Source organism: Dermacentor albipictus, chromosome 4 (genome assembly GCF_038994185.2).
Source record: "Dermacentor albipictus isolate Rhodes 1998 colony chromosome 4, USDA_Dalb.pri_finalv2, whole genome shotgun sequence".
Classification (NCBI taxonomy): Eukaryota; Metazoa; Arthropoda; class Arachnida; order Ixodida; family Ixodidae; genus Dermacentor; species Dermacentor albipictus.
The window spans coordinates 52,597,180-52,613,079 of NC_091824.1; the positions used below are offsets into that span (position 1 = coordinate 52,597,180).

The 15,900-nt window shown below is 42.3% G+C and overlaps 2 protein-coding genes and 1 long non-coding RNA gene across 24 annotated transcripts in view; 2 read left to right on the forward strand and 1 right to left on the reverse strand.

Annotated features, from left to right (window-relative positions):
* Positions 1–15,900, reverse strand: part of LOC135909148 (uncharacterized) — a 758,332-nt gene that overhangs the window by 104,760 nt on the left and 637,672 nt on the right. For 10 of the 22 annotated variants that reach the window (XR_011513880.1, XR_011513882.1, XR_011513878.1 and 7 more), the window contains one exon: positions 11,925–11,980. The exons of 10 other annotated variants lie outside the window; for them this stretch is intronic. Coding sequence is in view for 6 of the 12 variants with exons in the window: in XM_070536944.1 (XP_070393045.1) it covers positions 11,925–11,980 (56 nt within the window). In the remaining 6 variants the exon portion in view is untranslated. Of the gene's footprint in view, positions 1–11,484; positions 11,981–15,900 lie in introns of those variants that run through there. 2 more of the 22 variants (XR_010566596.1, XM_070536946.1) reach the window with 1 other exon arrangement.
* On the forward strand, positions 5,723–7,903 carry LOC135909151 (uncharacterized). The gene is made up of 2 exons (XR_010566607.1): positions 5,723–5,959; positions 7,585–7,903. It is a non-coding gene; the product is annotated as an uncharacterized lncRNA (long non-coding RNA).
* LOC135909150 (neuropeptide-like protein 31) lies at positions 12,890–15,269 on the forward strand. The gene is made up of 2 exons (XM_065440987.2): positions 12,890–13,020; positions 14,969–15,269. The coding sequence occupies exons 1-2, from the start codon at positions 13,009–13,011 to the stop codon at positions 15,188–15,190; spliced, it is 234 nt and encodes a 77-aa protein (XP_065297059.1). The 5' UTR covers positions 12,890–13,008; the 3' UTR covers positions 15,191–15,269.

Below are 15,900 nucleotides of genomic sequence, written 5' to 3' on the forward strand. Positions count from 1 at the left end.
GGGATGTTACGGGTGCACCCCAAAAGCCTATGACTGGCTTGACAGAGGGGCGCACCCCCGTACATAAAAACCGGCAGCAACAGAACACGGACAGAACAATAGTAATAAAAAAGACTACAGTGCATAGGTAAACATCATATTCAATAAATATTAGTGAACATCTTCTTGCAATAAGAAATAAATGAAGGCGGCAGAATTAACACGAAACGCTCAGGAACACTAAGAATGCAAAACGAAGAATATCAATAAGAGAAGAAAAAAAAGAGGAAGGAGGTGCGCAGTAAAAAACACCCGTATCGTAAGGTTTTCAGTGCTCATCGCGCCGATTAAGAAGAGTTGGTATTATATGCCGGAGCATATGACGACCGTAATTAGTACGAAAGGATGGCACATGCCAGACGTCGTTGTTACGTGTTGTGTAGTAATTAGCTTTGGGCCGTAAGTTAGCTGTGTCATCAAAGAATGTGTAATGATTTTTCCGTTTTCTTTCATATCGTTTACTTAGCAATAAATTATATAGGTCATTAATTGGTGTTACTTTTAATGATGCGAAAAGAGGTTGAGTGTGAGCAGTAAACGGGGCATTCGCAATGATACGAACGACCTTTTTTTGTATTTTCTGTAACCTATATGTATTTGACCATGTGGTTGTACCCCACACCAGATGACAAAATGAAAGGTAAGATAAAAATAGTGCATTATAAACTAAAAGTCTAACACTCAGAGGTAGTAGAGAGCGGACTTTGTATAACATGCCTGTGCATTTTGCAAGTTTTTTAACCAGATTGTCGATGTGTATGTCCCATGAAAGATTGCACTGCAGTGTCACACCCAGACACTTTACTGACTCCGCTATTTCAATGCTTTGAAAACCAAGCGTTAGTGTAGGTAAGTGTTCTAGTGGTTTGTTCTTAGGTCTAAAAAGTACAGCTTTAGTTTTGGTAGCGTTAATTTTCAATAAAGATTTAGTACTCCATTCGACCAATTTGCGCAGAGTTTCATTAGCGTTTAAGGTCAAGTCATTAAGTGTTTTAGCCCTAAAAAATATGCTGACATCATCTGCATACATTATACATTTAGCGCTGTTGTAAATATTCACAATGTCGTTGATATAGATGTTAAAGAGTGTAGGTCCGAGAATACTGCCTTGCGGCACCCCAGAATGAATGGATCTAAAGTGCGATGAAGAATTGCTAATTACAACCCGTTGCTGGCGGTGCTCTAAATATGTTATTAAAAGCTGAAGGAATGTGCCACGAAATCCATAGTGTTCAAGTTTAAGGAATAATAGGTTGTGATTTATGGAGTCGAATGCTTTGGGAAAATCCACGAAAACCCCGAGAGTTAGTTCTTTTCCTTCAAATGACTCTAATATAATTTCCTTCATGGTTAATAATGCTGTTTCTGTTGATTTCCCTGCGACAAAACCAAACTGGGAGGCTGATATGACTTTGTGCTTGTTAATAAAGCTTGTAATGCGCACTAGTAAAACCTTTTCAAAACATTTCGAAAAAACTGGTAAGATCGATATAGGTCGGTAGTTGGAGAAATTATTTTCGTCTCCTCCTTTAAAAATTATGGTAATCTTGGCATCCTGAAGCTTTTTCGGGAATGTTCCTGAGGAAAATGCCAAGTTTATTATGTATTCTAATATCGGTGCAAGTATGTGCGATGTGTACTTCGCTGGCAATATTTGGAGGTCGTCAATATCTTTACTTTTACTGTTTTTCAGCGATTGTAGGACCGACAGAACTTCGTTAGTTGTAACAGGGGTTAAAAACGCGGTTTCGCTAACCTTTTGACTCATGCTGCTTAGGTATTGGTTGGGCTGCGTGCCGTCTGCGATGGACACGAAGAAATCATTGAAAGCATCTGCTAGTTGAGAACCGGATAAGTGAGTGCCATGTGTGACTATTTCATCTACTACAGTCTTCTTTTTTAAGCTGAGAAAATTATTGAGCCTCCCCCAAACAATATCGGAGTGTTTTATTACTTCGTCGTTAAATTGGTTACTCATATAGTTCCTTTTGGCTTGCCGATTAATACTGTTAGCTTTATTTCTCACAGCCTTAAACTTCTTCAAATCGTCAATATCTTTTGTTTTTAGAAAGCGCTTAAAAAGTATGTTTTTAATTCGTACTGCTTTAAGGCATTCCTTGGTTATCCACGGCTTACGCGCCTTCAAAGCTCGCACTCTTGTTTTGTATGAAAAAGTCTCACAATGCAGCTGCTTCTAGGTGGAAATAAAAGTACCATAAGCTTCATCAACATTGGTTTCCTCATAGACGTTGCTCCAGTTTACTTGCGACAGTTTATCATAGAACGTTTGTAAAGTAGTCTGGTTTATGTCTTGAACACGCATAGCAAACCTTGTAGGTTTGTTAGGGGGAACTGTGTGATTTGTAATTAAATAAATTGGTAAGTGATCACTAAGATCAGCTGCCAGTGCACCGGATATTGACAATTCATCACATGCATTAGTAATGAAGGTGTCTAGTAACGTTGATATTTCGGGCTAATGCGCGTTGGTTGATTTATGATATTGAAAAATGCATTGTTCTCTAGTATAGTATAGAACTCTTGTTGAAGTGTTGACTTTTCAAGCAAGTTTATGTTCAAGTCGCCACCTAATATGAGTTTGTATTTATTATCATTTACCCAGCTGAAGTACTCGTCCAAAAAATGAAGAAATTTGTTACTGCTTCCCCTGGGTGGGCGGTAGGTGACAGTAAAAAGCAAGGAATTAGATTTTAGGGTAAGTACCTCGTAATCGTCGGTTACAACACAGGAATCGTCAAGTAATTCGCATTTTAAAAACTTTTTCGACAACATCGCAACCCCCCCACCTCTCTTAGAGCTCCGGTTAAGGAAAAATGGGGAGTATTCAGGCAGATTAAGGACATCAGAGTGGCTTTCGTACCATGTCTCAGAGATCATGACAACGTCAAACGTAAAGCTAAGGCTGGAAAGAAGGGCACATATATCATCGCTTTTGTTTCGCGCTGATCGAGCATTCAGATGCAGAAACGAAATGTTACCGCTTTTTGTCTGATAACGTGTACTCAACTCGTAAGGTGTCAAGAGATCATAACTTGAAGCGTTCACTGAAGCCATGATCTCGGAGAAGTGGTATGTTGCAGTCTATTAACGATGGCCACACGAAGAAGCCAAACGAGTTTAAAGAACGAAGCTTTAAAAAAGAAATGCCAATGTAAACTGCAATGGGCATACTTATAGCATGTAACAGAGACAATTTTTTTCACGACGTCTGTGCACAAGTTGTACACTTTACAGGGCACGGCATAAGAGTTAGTAAATTTTAAATCTACATCGAGGAAGAAGACACTACAGACTATTTTAGTACAGTCATCACACAGGTATTTACAAACCTCATTATTGGTTAGTCTAGCATCGCTGGCAGAAACAAGGGTTAAGATGACGAAGCAGTAAATAGCTATTTTAAATTGCAAAGTGTCAAAGTATTTATACCGAAGTACACAAACAAGAGAAGTCATATTCATATGTTTCCAGTTGTTATAGTTGTCAAGTAACATTCTATATTGGTGGTCCATGTGCTGATAAGAAAAACGCTTAAGCGACCTTCGCCAGGTCATCCTCACAGGTAACATGCAGGATTGAAGAGTTCTCACTTTTGCGCATTAAAATCTTTCCTTGCGATACCCACACGTATTTCCAATTTTTCTCCTTTTTGAGCTTTCGAGCTTTACCCAGCAGCATCTTGTTCTCGACACACAAATGCTCATTTATGTACACGAGGTCACTTGTATCAAATCCCAGTCTATCTGCTTTGAGAGTTTTCTTCCGAGCAGCTGACAGCAACTTTTCACGGGCAGTTCTTGAGAGGAACTTTAACACAACATTAGGTTTCTTCTTTATCTTTCGAAGGCACACGATGACCTACATCAATGTCACCGTCAGTAACACTTGTGCCCAGACATTTTGCAATGTCCGCAACAACCTTGCCTAAGTCCTCATTAGATGCAACCGGAAGTCCTTGAATTTCAAGGTTCATGCTTCTACTATATTGTTTCAACCCACACACACAGTTGTTCTTAACTACGAGACCACATGAAAGACTTACCTTGATCCTGCCTTGAACATATTACTTTAGAGATAGAGAATAAATTCATTTTCATATAGATATCTACATATACCAGTTTGCGCTTCCAAGCGCCAATTCTATCATAGTATCAGTGATTCGCTGAAAAACTTTAGTAAGCATTTCTAAAAGTTCAAACAAATCTGGAAAATTTAAGAAATGTGCATGTTTAGAAGAATCAAAGCCCTCTAGGACAATTCTCTTTTCCTGTCTACATTGTGTGATCACAAGCACATGGACGATAGCTTACACATACGAGGGCGAACCAGAAAGTATTTGGCCCTATTTTTTACCCAAATAGAACCTTAAATGCGAAGTCAAAATATTCATTCATACCGGCGCACCTTTCTTGGATCGGCCCGGTCTTACGTACCGGTCAATTGTTGTCAGTTGCTGAATTTGGCGGTTGCATTTGACCTATCCCTGACGTACGAGTAGCAAAGTGCGATTCGTTTTCTATGGAGCAACGAACGAACGCCCATCGAAATCCACAGGGAAATAGAGCCCACGTCTGGGGAACGGTGTCTCCCTTTGAGAAGTGTGAGGTGGTGGTGTTGTGAATTCGCAAAAGGCCGTGAGGACTTTCATGACAATGAACGCTCGGGAAAGCCGCATGCGTCGCTGACTAACAAGAACATTTCTCAAATTTAGTGCTGCGATGGGACAAATGTCTAAACCGGTGTGGGGAATGTGCGGAAAAAATTGTGTAAGGTACGTAGGATATTACGTATATTTGTACTTACTTATATGTACCTTGTTTTCGCTTATAAAGAATAGGAGCAAATAATTTCCGATTCCGCCCTCGTAGAAAGAATATGTTCTGTTAAAAAATAACCCCGACGCTCTATCTATCGCACGGAATTCATGGAAAAGTGAGCACTGTGATTATGCTTAAAGTTGATAATTAACCTACATCTAGAAAACTTTCGCTACACGTCACACACAGAATGATCCATTACCTATGAATATGAAATCTCTGCCTTTATTGGTCCACCCAGGAAAGGGGTGAAACTTTGTTGATGGTTTATGAATACCTAGGAACAGTCTAAAATCGAGGGTTGGGCTATTTCATTTGACCCCTCATTAACTCCCACAGTTCAAACTCTGCCTGTACATCACCAATAATATTGCTTATATCTATTCAAAATATAATCATCGTGGCTGATCCAGTCTTCTTTCTTTACCGAAAACCACGAGCACCAGCACAGAACATTTTTTCGGTGCTTCTGCTCGCACTAATGGTTTCACTGTAAAAGCGCTGATGACAATATGTCCCATTGCCTCTTGAAGTGGCAAAATAAAGAACATGCGATCGCAGTGACTGTAGCCAGGTTAAGGCCCCTTGTTGAAAGAAAAGAAATGATGCACTTGTTTGCCATTCCATGGAAAGCTTTTCTGCTTTTCTTTTGTGCCACCGGGGTTGTGTTTCCATAATGAGCACGCGCTTCCAAGCGTCAGACAGGAGCCATAACTTAAGCAGAACGTACGCAACGGAATACCCACGAAGGAAAAGTAACGCCCACATTCATTAGCAGCGGTCGTCTTTCTTCCCTGGAACTTCCACTTTCGTAACGCTTCCACGACAAAGAGGCAGCACCTTGCGTGAGCCCAGCTTCGCCACTATCATTAGAGGAAAGTGACGACCGGTGATGGCGCTTCTGCCGCGATGTGACGTCTCGAAAGCCTACGCATCGTGGGTTACCTCGCGTTGTCGCTTGCATGTCCAGTGTATATATAGAGCCATCTCCGTTTGCATCGTACAAAACAGCTCTTTGGCTCGTTGCACAGTGAAGCTTTACTCTTCAGGGCAGAAGCAGACGGATAATCATGAAGGCTGTGGTGAGTTTCTCGAAGCTTCAAGTTCGTAACTGAGTGTGTTAGGCAGTGTACTCTGCTCAATTCCCGCTTTATTTTTCTTGAATGCCTCTTGGTTTCGGCAATTATGTTGAATGTCCTGTAGTAGCCATTATCTTGCATTAGCATCGGCTGTAGATATGAAAGCTGAATTCGTATATTTGATAAGTGACTTAAGAATGACATATGCAGCGAAACTGGCACACTGAGAAAAAAATCCGCATTGGGCAGCTTAAAAACCCTTATTTTCAACAGCAAAACATCACGTTTCAGCTAGAATAGGCTATTCGGAAATTTATTGCACGTATAGTTACCTGAAGTGGGACAAGTTTACATGGGTTATTAAAAGGCGAATGCGTCAGCAAGTTCTTGGTAACTTTAGGAAATCATAAGACGATACATAAAAAATATTGCCAAGACGAACATTAGCATGCAGTTCTGAACATTTGAGCAATCTAAGTATTCTTAATCAATGCAAGATGGCTTTATGCAATGTACTCTAGAAATACTTTCTGATAACGGGGTAACTTAAAAATGTTGGTCGCTGCATAAACTTCGTTGAGGCTGGCAGATTTCATTACACCACTGATGTTTATTTATTCCTGTCAAACGTTCACCAGACCCAGTGAGCTCACCGGTGATTGTCGGATCGCATAAGTTCTGGAAGGAGTTCTAAACTTTCGCTTCCTCAAGCTAGCAAACTTATATTATGCTTATGTGAGGCACCCCTAAAGTTGAAAGAGTTATTTTTTGGAACACTAGGGGTGGTATACAAAAGTTAAAACCACGTTCTGAAAGCACAAGCGTATTTCACATCTATTATTGGGCTCCAAAAGAGGCAGGTTCCATGTGCATGACTCACTTCTGGGCTGTCAATTGAAGTTATATTTCTACTTCACCATCATTACTTTGGTTATAGCGTTCATGACCTGACAACATTCATATTCAGAACAGCCATGTTCACAGACCCAAGACATAAAGACTCCAACACCATTTTTAGAATAATTTTTGAAGTATAGTGTATATGAATAACAGCGCGTATGCGGCATCTGCAACTGCGCATGTTAGATATATTCTTTTTTTTTATAGGTGACGTCATCTACTCAGTGAAAGCAATCATGAGTACAAGATACGACACTATGACTCGGAATAGGAAGCGCCTGAAAATCTGCAGGAAATATTGCGCGAGATCAAGTGCACATATATGGTTGCACTATACAGATCATTTGTTGGCTTCACGAAATCTCGCATCCAATTGAAAAAGTTTAAAGCTTCGGTACTGGCGAATTATCAGTGTGCTGTGAGACGCCTTTTTATTGCTGACTATGAATTTTAAGTCATCAAAATTAAGAGTGATAGCGCTTGAGTGAAAAAGCCCTGCTTCTCGAACTGCCTTCCACGTAAACGCACTTCCAAAGTGAATGAGTTGGAAGAAGTAAGCATAATAATTTCCCGACCCAAAAACATAAAATTGTTAAATGTAATAAAACATTTAGTTTTGGCAGTTTGCTGGATGACAATGCAGATGTTTTTTTTAATTGGTCCTCTACGAAACAGCTCATTATTAAATAATCATATCTGGTACATCCCCCTTGCTTTGCATTTTTCAGCTGTGCTTGCTGGTGATTTGCCTGATACTGGCCACTGCTGTCGCAATTAAGGGCTTCGGCCACAAAGGCGGCTTTGGCGGCGGATATGGCCACGGAGGAGGAGGATTCGGACACGGAGGAGGAGGATATGGCCATGGAGGTGGTTACGGCGGTCATGGTGGCAAGTTTGGCAAGTTCCATGGATAGTCACCAACAGCTCATCATGCACTCAACACAATTTCTTCCAACATGCGGCGACCAGAGCGCCCGAACAGCCGGCAAACGAAGAAGAGTACAAAACGCGCAATATATTTCGGAATAAAATTTCCTTGCCCTTCTCTGTCTGTTTTGGAAACGTGTCTCCTCTTAGTAATTTCGTCAACGCGCACTTTTTGATAATTGAGCTTTAATCCAGTCATCAGGTATACCTTTTTTCACAATAGGTACACGCTTTTCTCACAGTAGGATATTAGATTATTACCCAATAGAATAATAGACCCTCTTCACACATACCACGATACAGCTACATATTAGAACTTTCCCGAAGTTATGCTAGAATATATGGTAACTAGTATACTCGGATCGTAATTGGCCTGTTTTTGCTAAGGTATTGTCAGCTATTTATTTGAGGCACTAAAGTTACCGCCTATTATTAATCGAGCAAATTATATCGCATATATTACGGCAACAAATACATTAAACGATTGTTGTCGCCCCTCTTGGGGAAACCCAAGTCGCATCGGACAGCCCTCTTGCTACAACTCTTTTCTCGCGATATTTCGGCACAACCGCAACATGAGACACGGCTAAACTAGCAAATGATGGAACTGAGTTGGATATGCACACTGCTCGCCCCTATGCACTACTAATCTCGTACCTCACGCTTACTGTATGCGAAGAACTGTTCCATGACGAATTGGCCAGACTGCGACGTTAGGATAGATTTCGTTGCACACGCTCATTGTGTCCAGTCGGGCGTAGCTGAATTACGCGCACATACCTGGCAGCTAAGAAGTGCATTTGTCAAAATAGAAAACGATTGCGCGCTCAGAGACAATTAGCTAACACTAAGGTAAATGGTAGCCGGTTCAAATAACATTGTAATGTTGTACAGGCTTTGGGGGCGACATATAATCCAGGAAAACGAGAATTTGTTAAACGCCACCTGTTTGAAACCAAAACAAAGGCATGGCACGCGTTTCTCGCATATCCAGCCTACTGCAAGCGAAGTTCGCCACCTTCCTAATACCCTCATTCTGGCATCGATGAATGCGGCATATGCAATATGTCGCATATATGGTATCAATATGGTTTCAGTATGGTTTCCGACTTGTGACCCCGTTGGATCAAAATAGATCGATATTTACTCTTTCACCTTTTTAGCTCAATAAGTGGAAAGTACAAATACTCCTAGAAAGCCCTATTAGTTATTTTTAATTTCGTAGTTTCAGGTATATGACAAACGAGTTCAGCGCAAGCCTTCAAGGTAGAGTTCAGGAAAGCAAAACCTGTCATTCACAGGAACGCAGTACCAAGATACAAGGGCAATCCAATACTGGTTTCTTCCTAATAAAGCATCCCTCGAACTATACTAAAACAGCGTGGCTGAAGAAAGGATACACAACGAAATACTGCAGAACAAGCGCTGGCAGGCTCCCCACGGTTTGTTAGTTCCTTCAAAAAACGTTTCCCTGACGGGCCTTTAAACTCTAAAGACGCACCAGGTGGCACTGACCAAGATTTTAACAAACCATCACAGTTAAAGGAAAAGTTATCTTCGTAGCGATTTGAGACTTGTACCGAACCCTTTTCGAATCGGTCGCTCTACCATCTTCGCGAATCAGGAGAATGCGCGGCGTCGCGGAACCAACCAACCAATTTTGCCAATAAGTTCTGTGGAAGTCCGCGAGGTGGAGGAAAAAAAATGGCGTCCACCCCATTGTGATATGAGCGAAAATGCAGGTCTGGATTAACCCATCCGCTAAAGGGGCTGGCTGCAGCCCCGGGCCCCCGAGTGCAAAGGAGCGCCATCAAAAATATTTCTATTGACGAGCCCTTAAACAATTTAAAATGACCTCCACCAGGTCGCCGGCGGGAATATTTATTTCACAATGAAAAATGTAAACAGTCCTCCACTGAGCATTCTGCCACAAGAATTCTTAAAGAAGGGTTTAGTATAGCCCAAATAGGAGCAGTGTGTGTTCCGAAAAACACGTGACTAGCTCTTTGTGCAAGCTCCCTCTCCCTTTGGTCAACGACGCCGGCAAGCCACTTTTCTTCCTTTGCGTTTCTTTATGTAAGAGAAGAGGGCGTACGTCCTAGTACACCTGCTTCCTCGTATTGGACTATTGTATGCCGCAAATGCAGAGCAATTGAAAATTATAAGCCCCCGTTAACTCTAAAGCGCTAGCTAAAGAGTGGACACGGGCAAAATTATCGCATATTCCGACAGAATGACTGTGTTTACAGATTATCGCAGGTTAAGGTGTCTCTATAATACCAGAATATGCCCCCCCCCCCCCCCAAAAAAAAAAAAGTTTATCTTCATCAGCGCAGTATAAATGCTCGGAAATGCGTTTTTCCACAAGCCGAGCACTCCGTGCCAACGAGAATGTCCCGTTTTTATGCAGTTTCACCACGCTCGAGGATTCGTCACGGCTCGCTCGTAAACAGCTATAGAGGGAAATGAGGAACACAACGTGGTGACTGATGCGCGCAGTGATAAGAATTACGCAAAATGTGAAAACAAGGCAGCGATCGTCCTTCTTGATTTTTTGTTCCTTTATAGCTGCAGCAAATTTTTCGCACCACTTCGCCCAGGGCCGAATTCGCGACATTTCTCTAAGCGCTCATTTCGCTCCAACCCAAGCTCCCCTTTTGGAGACCGTGTTTGGCTTTCCTATGTGCTGTTTATGCGATCGCTCCGCAATTTTTTTCCACGCAGTGACTAGAAGCACCAGCACCAGGCAGTGCTTGTCCTTGGCAAAAGCACTTGACAGGTCAAAAGTGGTTCGGAAAAGAAAAGCTTCTAGCTATTGAACAAAGCCGAATTGAAGAAGGCCAGCGTAGGCTGTAGGAGAAGTTTAGTTCCGACAGATGCAGTTTGAATAAGACGACATATTCCAGCAATTTTGGAACCGTGTTATTCAGTTTGTATTTTTTTTTCACGAAAGCTCGTGGTTGCAAAAGCTATTGTTCTTTTATAAGAAAAGGAAGACTTTTCGTAAAAGTACTTTTTGGTGCAGAGTTTTACGCAGAATGGAACTTTAGAGTCAAATTTTGAGATTTCGCCCTTTTTATGTGAAAATTGAAATTTTGGCCACAAGGTTGAGGTTAAATTTCTAGTCATACCAGTAATGTAATTTTTTAAAACACAAACTGACAAAATTGAACAATACAGCTGCACAGTGGCATAGATTGGGCCTTTCTAAGAAAATATTTGGCACAAGAATTCCAAAGTTTTCGTCATTTTAGGACGATCGTTTTTGCGACTAAACATAGTCACTTAAACATTGGAAATCTAGTAACGCTGCCAAACATCCTTCTATAAAAATGAAATCTCGCACCTGGCCTTATAGTATTGTCCTAAACAAATCCTCCATTTTTTATTAATACCAAGTGAGTGGCACAAAAGTTCACTTTTGCGTGCTGTGCCTCCTTTTAAAACACGTGGTTCTCTTTTTCCTTAGTCATGGAGATAAAGCGGTTCACGAATTTGCGACTTACTTCGCAGAGAAATGACAACGACACGTGCTTGAAACAAAGGTTATTAGGTAACACTCCTCTAACACATAAAAAGAAAGGCACTTCTCAGCATAAATGTTACTAACGTTATGTGAAGTTCCGCGATGTCCTCGTATGTCCATTCATAAGCATGCAAGCTTTACCAGAGAATAAGCTTGAAAACAGAAGGCGAAACCATTAACAATCTAAATATTTGACATTTTAATCATCGTTGACGTCATCACTCAATCATAAGTGCAAATTTAAATCCATAATTTATTAATTTGGCACTGCTCACGCACACTACAAGATACCAAACCACATTTTTCTTCAATTGCAGGAGTTTCTGAGTAATCAATACTAGGTTTCGTTTGTAACATCGTACTATACTCGGGTGGATGACAGTTTTCCCTTTCATATGTCACGTATCTGAGTTTTTGACTCAGCAAAGCTCTTAGCAAAAAGGCAGTATAAAAGCCGCCAGTTCATTCTATAGGCAGGTCCTGACGACATTTTGACGTATTGAAGAGAGTTGCCACGAATCATTTTTGTCCCCAGCAATTACAAACAGCATTTCACATGAAGACTGCATGTATGCATACGAGCCTAAATCGCTATGAATTGTTGATGTTCAGTACTTGCTCGTGGGTGCGGCTTTAGGATGTAGCCAGTGCATTCTTCTCTGCAGCGGAATCTGAAAACAAAAGGTAGTGCACCATGCTTTTAGTTTTGATTAAAGTACGTCCCGTGACTAAAAATTATTCCCAAGTTCCTCACTATGTACTCAGTCACAGCTCGTAGGCTGCATTCAGATGATAATTATATCACCCCATCTGAATAACGGGTACTGCCGCGACCAACCCGCCACAATGTATATCTATCCAGGTCTTTTTCTTCTTGTCAGTGCTGAGTACAACTATACCAGCACTTCCAGCAAAGTGCGCTGCAACTTCTGAACCGAATTATCTAGCACAAGGAAGTGAGGAAGCAAATTAAACTACCAGGGCCAATCACATCTCCTCATTTCGTTTGGCTAGCGCTCTTATCGTAGCATTACTCGCGTTTCAAAAGCCGGAAATTTTCTCCCGCTGCCTTTTCGTAGGTAGCGCACGTTCTTTCTGCTTTGCATACTGGACGTTCTCGAGACCTCGTGCGCCTATTGCGGGCCAAGTGGCGCATGCACCCGAACGTATAAAGCAGGCCGGGGTGGCCGCGGGTGTACATATAAAGAGAAATAAAACAAACAGTCAAACCAGGTCATCAACGGCCGAGACGCGGCGAGAAGCGAACGCGTCGCGAGCACACTCGACCGCGAAGTCCGTCGTTTCACAAGGTGCCCCCTTACGACGCAACTGTGACGTCACCTTGCATTTGTTGCCTCTTTCGCGCCCGTTTGGGGGACTTCGAAGCCGCGCAAGCGCTGGGAGGGCGTGGTCGCGATACTGTGTTTTCGTAATTTCGCGAAAACCAACCCGACACACTCGCTCCTTTGTGGCGCGTAAACAAATAACCATGGCGCTCTACTTCGAATGCATCGCGAAACGAGAAATAACGAGAAGTGGAAAGGGGGACGCGCGAAGGTGTAGCGGGAGGAGGTCGGTTCGCGCACTTATTGTGTGGGTGCCCGCTTTGGTATAAAAGGCGGAAAGCCCGAGCAGCGGATATCACGCAACGAAAGGACTTGTCAATCGACAGAAGTCAGCACCACTCCCATTCGTCAAAATGAAGGCCTGCGTAAGTCTGTCGGGTTACTGCAATTTATCAGGGCAGCGCGGTGGCAATTACGAATGTACGCTCTGATCTCGTCGATGCTAGCGCAATTCTTTTCTTCTCTAAAATGGCATGCTCGCAAATACCTGCCTGTCAGTTCGGCCATAACACAACTACCGAAAAGAAAGCTCAGAGTATTGACAGGCACCAACAAGTTGCCATATGAAAGGGGTAGGTAACAGAGAAGAACGTAAAACAAAAGGTCCAAGGCAAGTAAGGTGTTTGTAGATGCAGTTTTTGGTGTCGGATGAAGGTTTCACTGACCACTAATTTTTTATAAGATAAAAATGCAGTTGACTAGTATGAACACTCTTAAGTAGGAAAATCAGTTGCGTAGAGAAACGAAATGTTAACGTTCATGCACTTGTTCTCCGCACGCCTAGCGCCTGTGCATACGGAGCCCCTTCACGTAAATAAATGTCACATGTTGGCCAGCTAAGATATCTGCCCAAATCAGTATGCTGATTGAACCGAGCGTATTAGCGTTGATGGACGCGAAAGACAGGTTTGTCTTTCCGATAGCACAGGTGTCGGTGCAGTTAGCTTTTATGTAAATTCCGTGCTCTCTTCAGTATATTAATGTGGAAATACTTCACAAGAAAATAAAAACATTGTACTGAAAAACATGCATCGGTAAAAAAGTAACGATATAGCTAAGTAGCATTGTACATATAATAAAGCAGCCGGACTTTACGAAGCCTTATGGTTGAAGATAACAAACACAAATATTGTATGATAACAGGAAATGACTGTTTTGCTCTTTCTCAAAATTTCCAAGACAAAAGGCTAGTGTCTAAATTTTTTAATTTTTTTATCAGTTCGCTCGTGTCGTATTAGGTGGTGTCCACATCATGTTGTCGATAACGCGTTTCAGGCTTTGCGATCCCTTTCGGCACATCCATGTTAGCAAAATCATGGCATTCGAAAGCTTCTTGCGTTGCCCGGTGAGCTGTCGATGAGGCACAGATTTGGACGCTACCTACTGCGCTTCAGAGAAGGACGGCGAAATACAATCATTCGCTCTCTGGTGATATTTGTCGGTACCTTGGATTTATGATTAGAGCGTGTTTTGTGACAGACGGTCTTTATGAAGGATATAAGCCTAAATGTTCAGTAGAAAAGTAACAGATGCGTAAACATTACTAATATTTATTTGTTCCTGTGCGACTGGGGTTTTTCTTTGTTTAGCCGTAGATTATGCCTATGGTAGTGGTCTCGAGTCACATGTTAAGAAAACACTTGTAAATTATGCAAAGCTACAAAAATGACTAACTTTCAAGCCAATTCCTTGAAGAAGTCAGTTTGCATGAATTGGTAAAGGAGTCATACCGAGTATAATACACCAGCAAGAAGTTTTAGTGTAGCGCACGGCATAAAATTTTCGATTTACGATGTAAAGCAGTGACAAAAGGGAGGCTGAAATGTGCGAGGAAAAATATCTTGGCCGGAGCATGTCCAGACCATCAATGATTTCCGCAAACTTGAGCGCACCATATAGTGAAACAAGTGGCACAATTATTGACCAATATAGTAGGACGAGTAAGTTTGTGTCGGGCGGATGTCTTGTAGAAAGTTAAACCCATTTTATTACTGCGCGCAATCACGTACAGCCTCTAAATGAACTTGTATCCTGTGAACGACACAACATATCCGCCCTACCTGCACAAGGCTTCGTCCGTTGCGCTACCAAAGCCGGTTCGGGCAATTTGGAGTTTGAGTTCTGAACTGGAAGACAGCGCAGCTACACAAGGTCACATAGGCAGGAAGACGCACCTACTTGTTCTCGTCATGCTTCGCTGTTGCACAATTAAGAAGCTATAAATAACCAACTAGATCAATAACGCACACTGCTTCCGATTGTACTTGACCTGATTCGTAACCATTCTCCATCTCGTAATTTCTGTTATTTCAGCTTGCTCTGTTCGTTTTTGCTGCCATGGTTGCTGCCAGCCTCGCCGGATACTTGTACGGCGGCTACGGCGGTTATGGTGGCGGCTACGGAGGCTACGGAGGCGGCTACGGTGGCGGCTACGGCCATTACGGCGGTGGATACGGTGGCGGCTATGGCGGCTACGGTGGTTATGGAGGCTACGGAAAGTTCGGTGGCTACGGAGGCTACGGCTACCACGGCTAAACGAGATGTTCGTTCATTCGCTGCAGCCAAAGCAATCTGTAAAAAGTCAAATCAATAAATTATGTGAGCCAGAAAAAAATGTCTAACGTTCATTACGACTGTTAACCGTGTCATTAAAGTCCCCGTGCTGCTTAAACCTGAAAACAAGCTTAAGCAAATCTCCAAAGACCACAGATCGCTCCGATCTGTGGAGGGAAATTACGCCACTAATGACATACGAGCACAAAATTATACTGGTGAAGTTTCCACGGATTAGCTACAAACATTTGGATAATACCGCTGTTCTCGGAGTTGAAATGTCAAATAACCACATTTTTCTTCATCGAATGATTGTTTTCTTATTGTATATTGCGTCGTGCCATACGCATCATCACGTTCGGTCTTTTCTGCTGCACCTTGATGTCCGGATTTGCGCATCCTAGATTACCGCGAGATTCTTTGGAAGTTCGTACACCGAATCTCAGTAAGAACATTAATCCGTCTTTTTTACGACGTGATGCCGCATACGCCCTGACCTCTCGCAATCGTCGCGAAGCATTTTTGATGTGTCAGGCGCGCAGCCCGATCTCAGAGGCATGTCTCTCGTTCCCTACCCCCAAAACAGCGTCCGGTCACTCACTGTTGCAAACACTCGTGCGGTGTACCACGTTACAAGTACACCAGCTCTACGTCTGTGCCGTGCTTAAAATGTTGCGTAGCGTGCGTCTGCA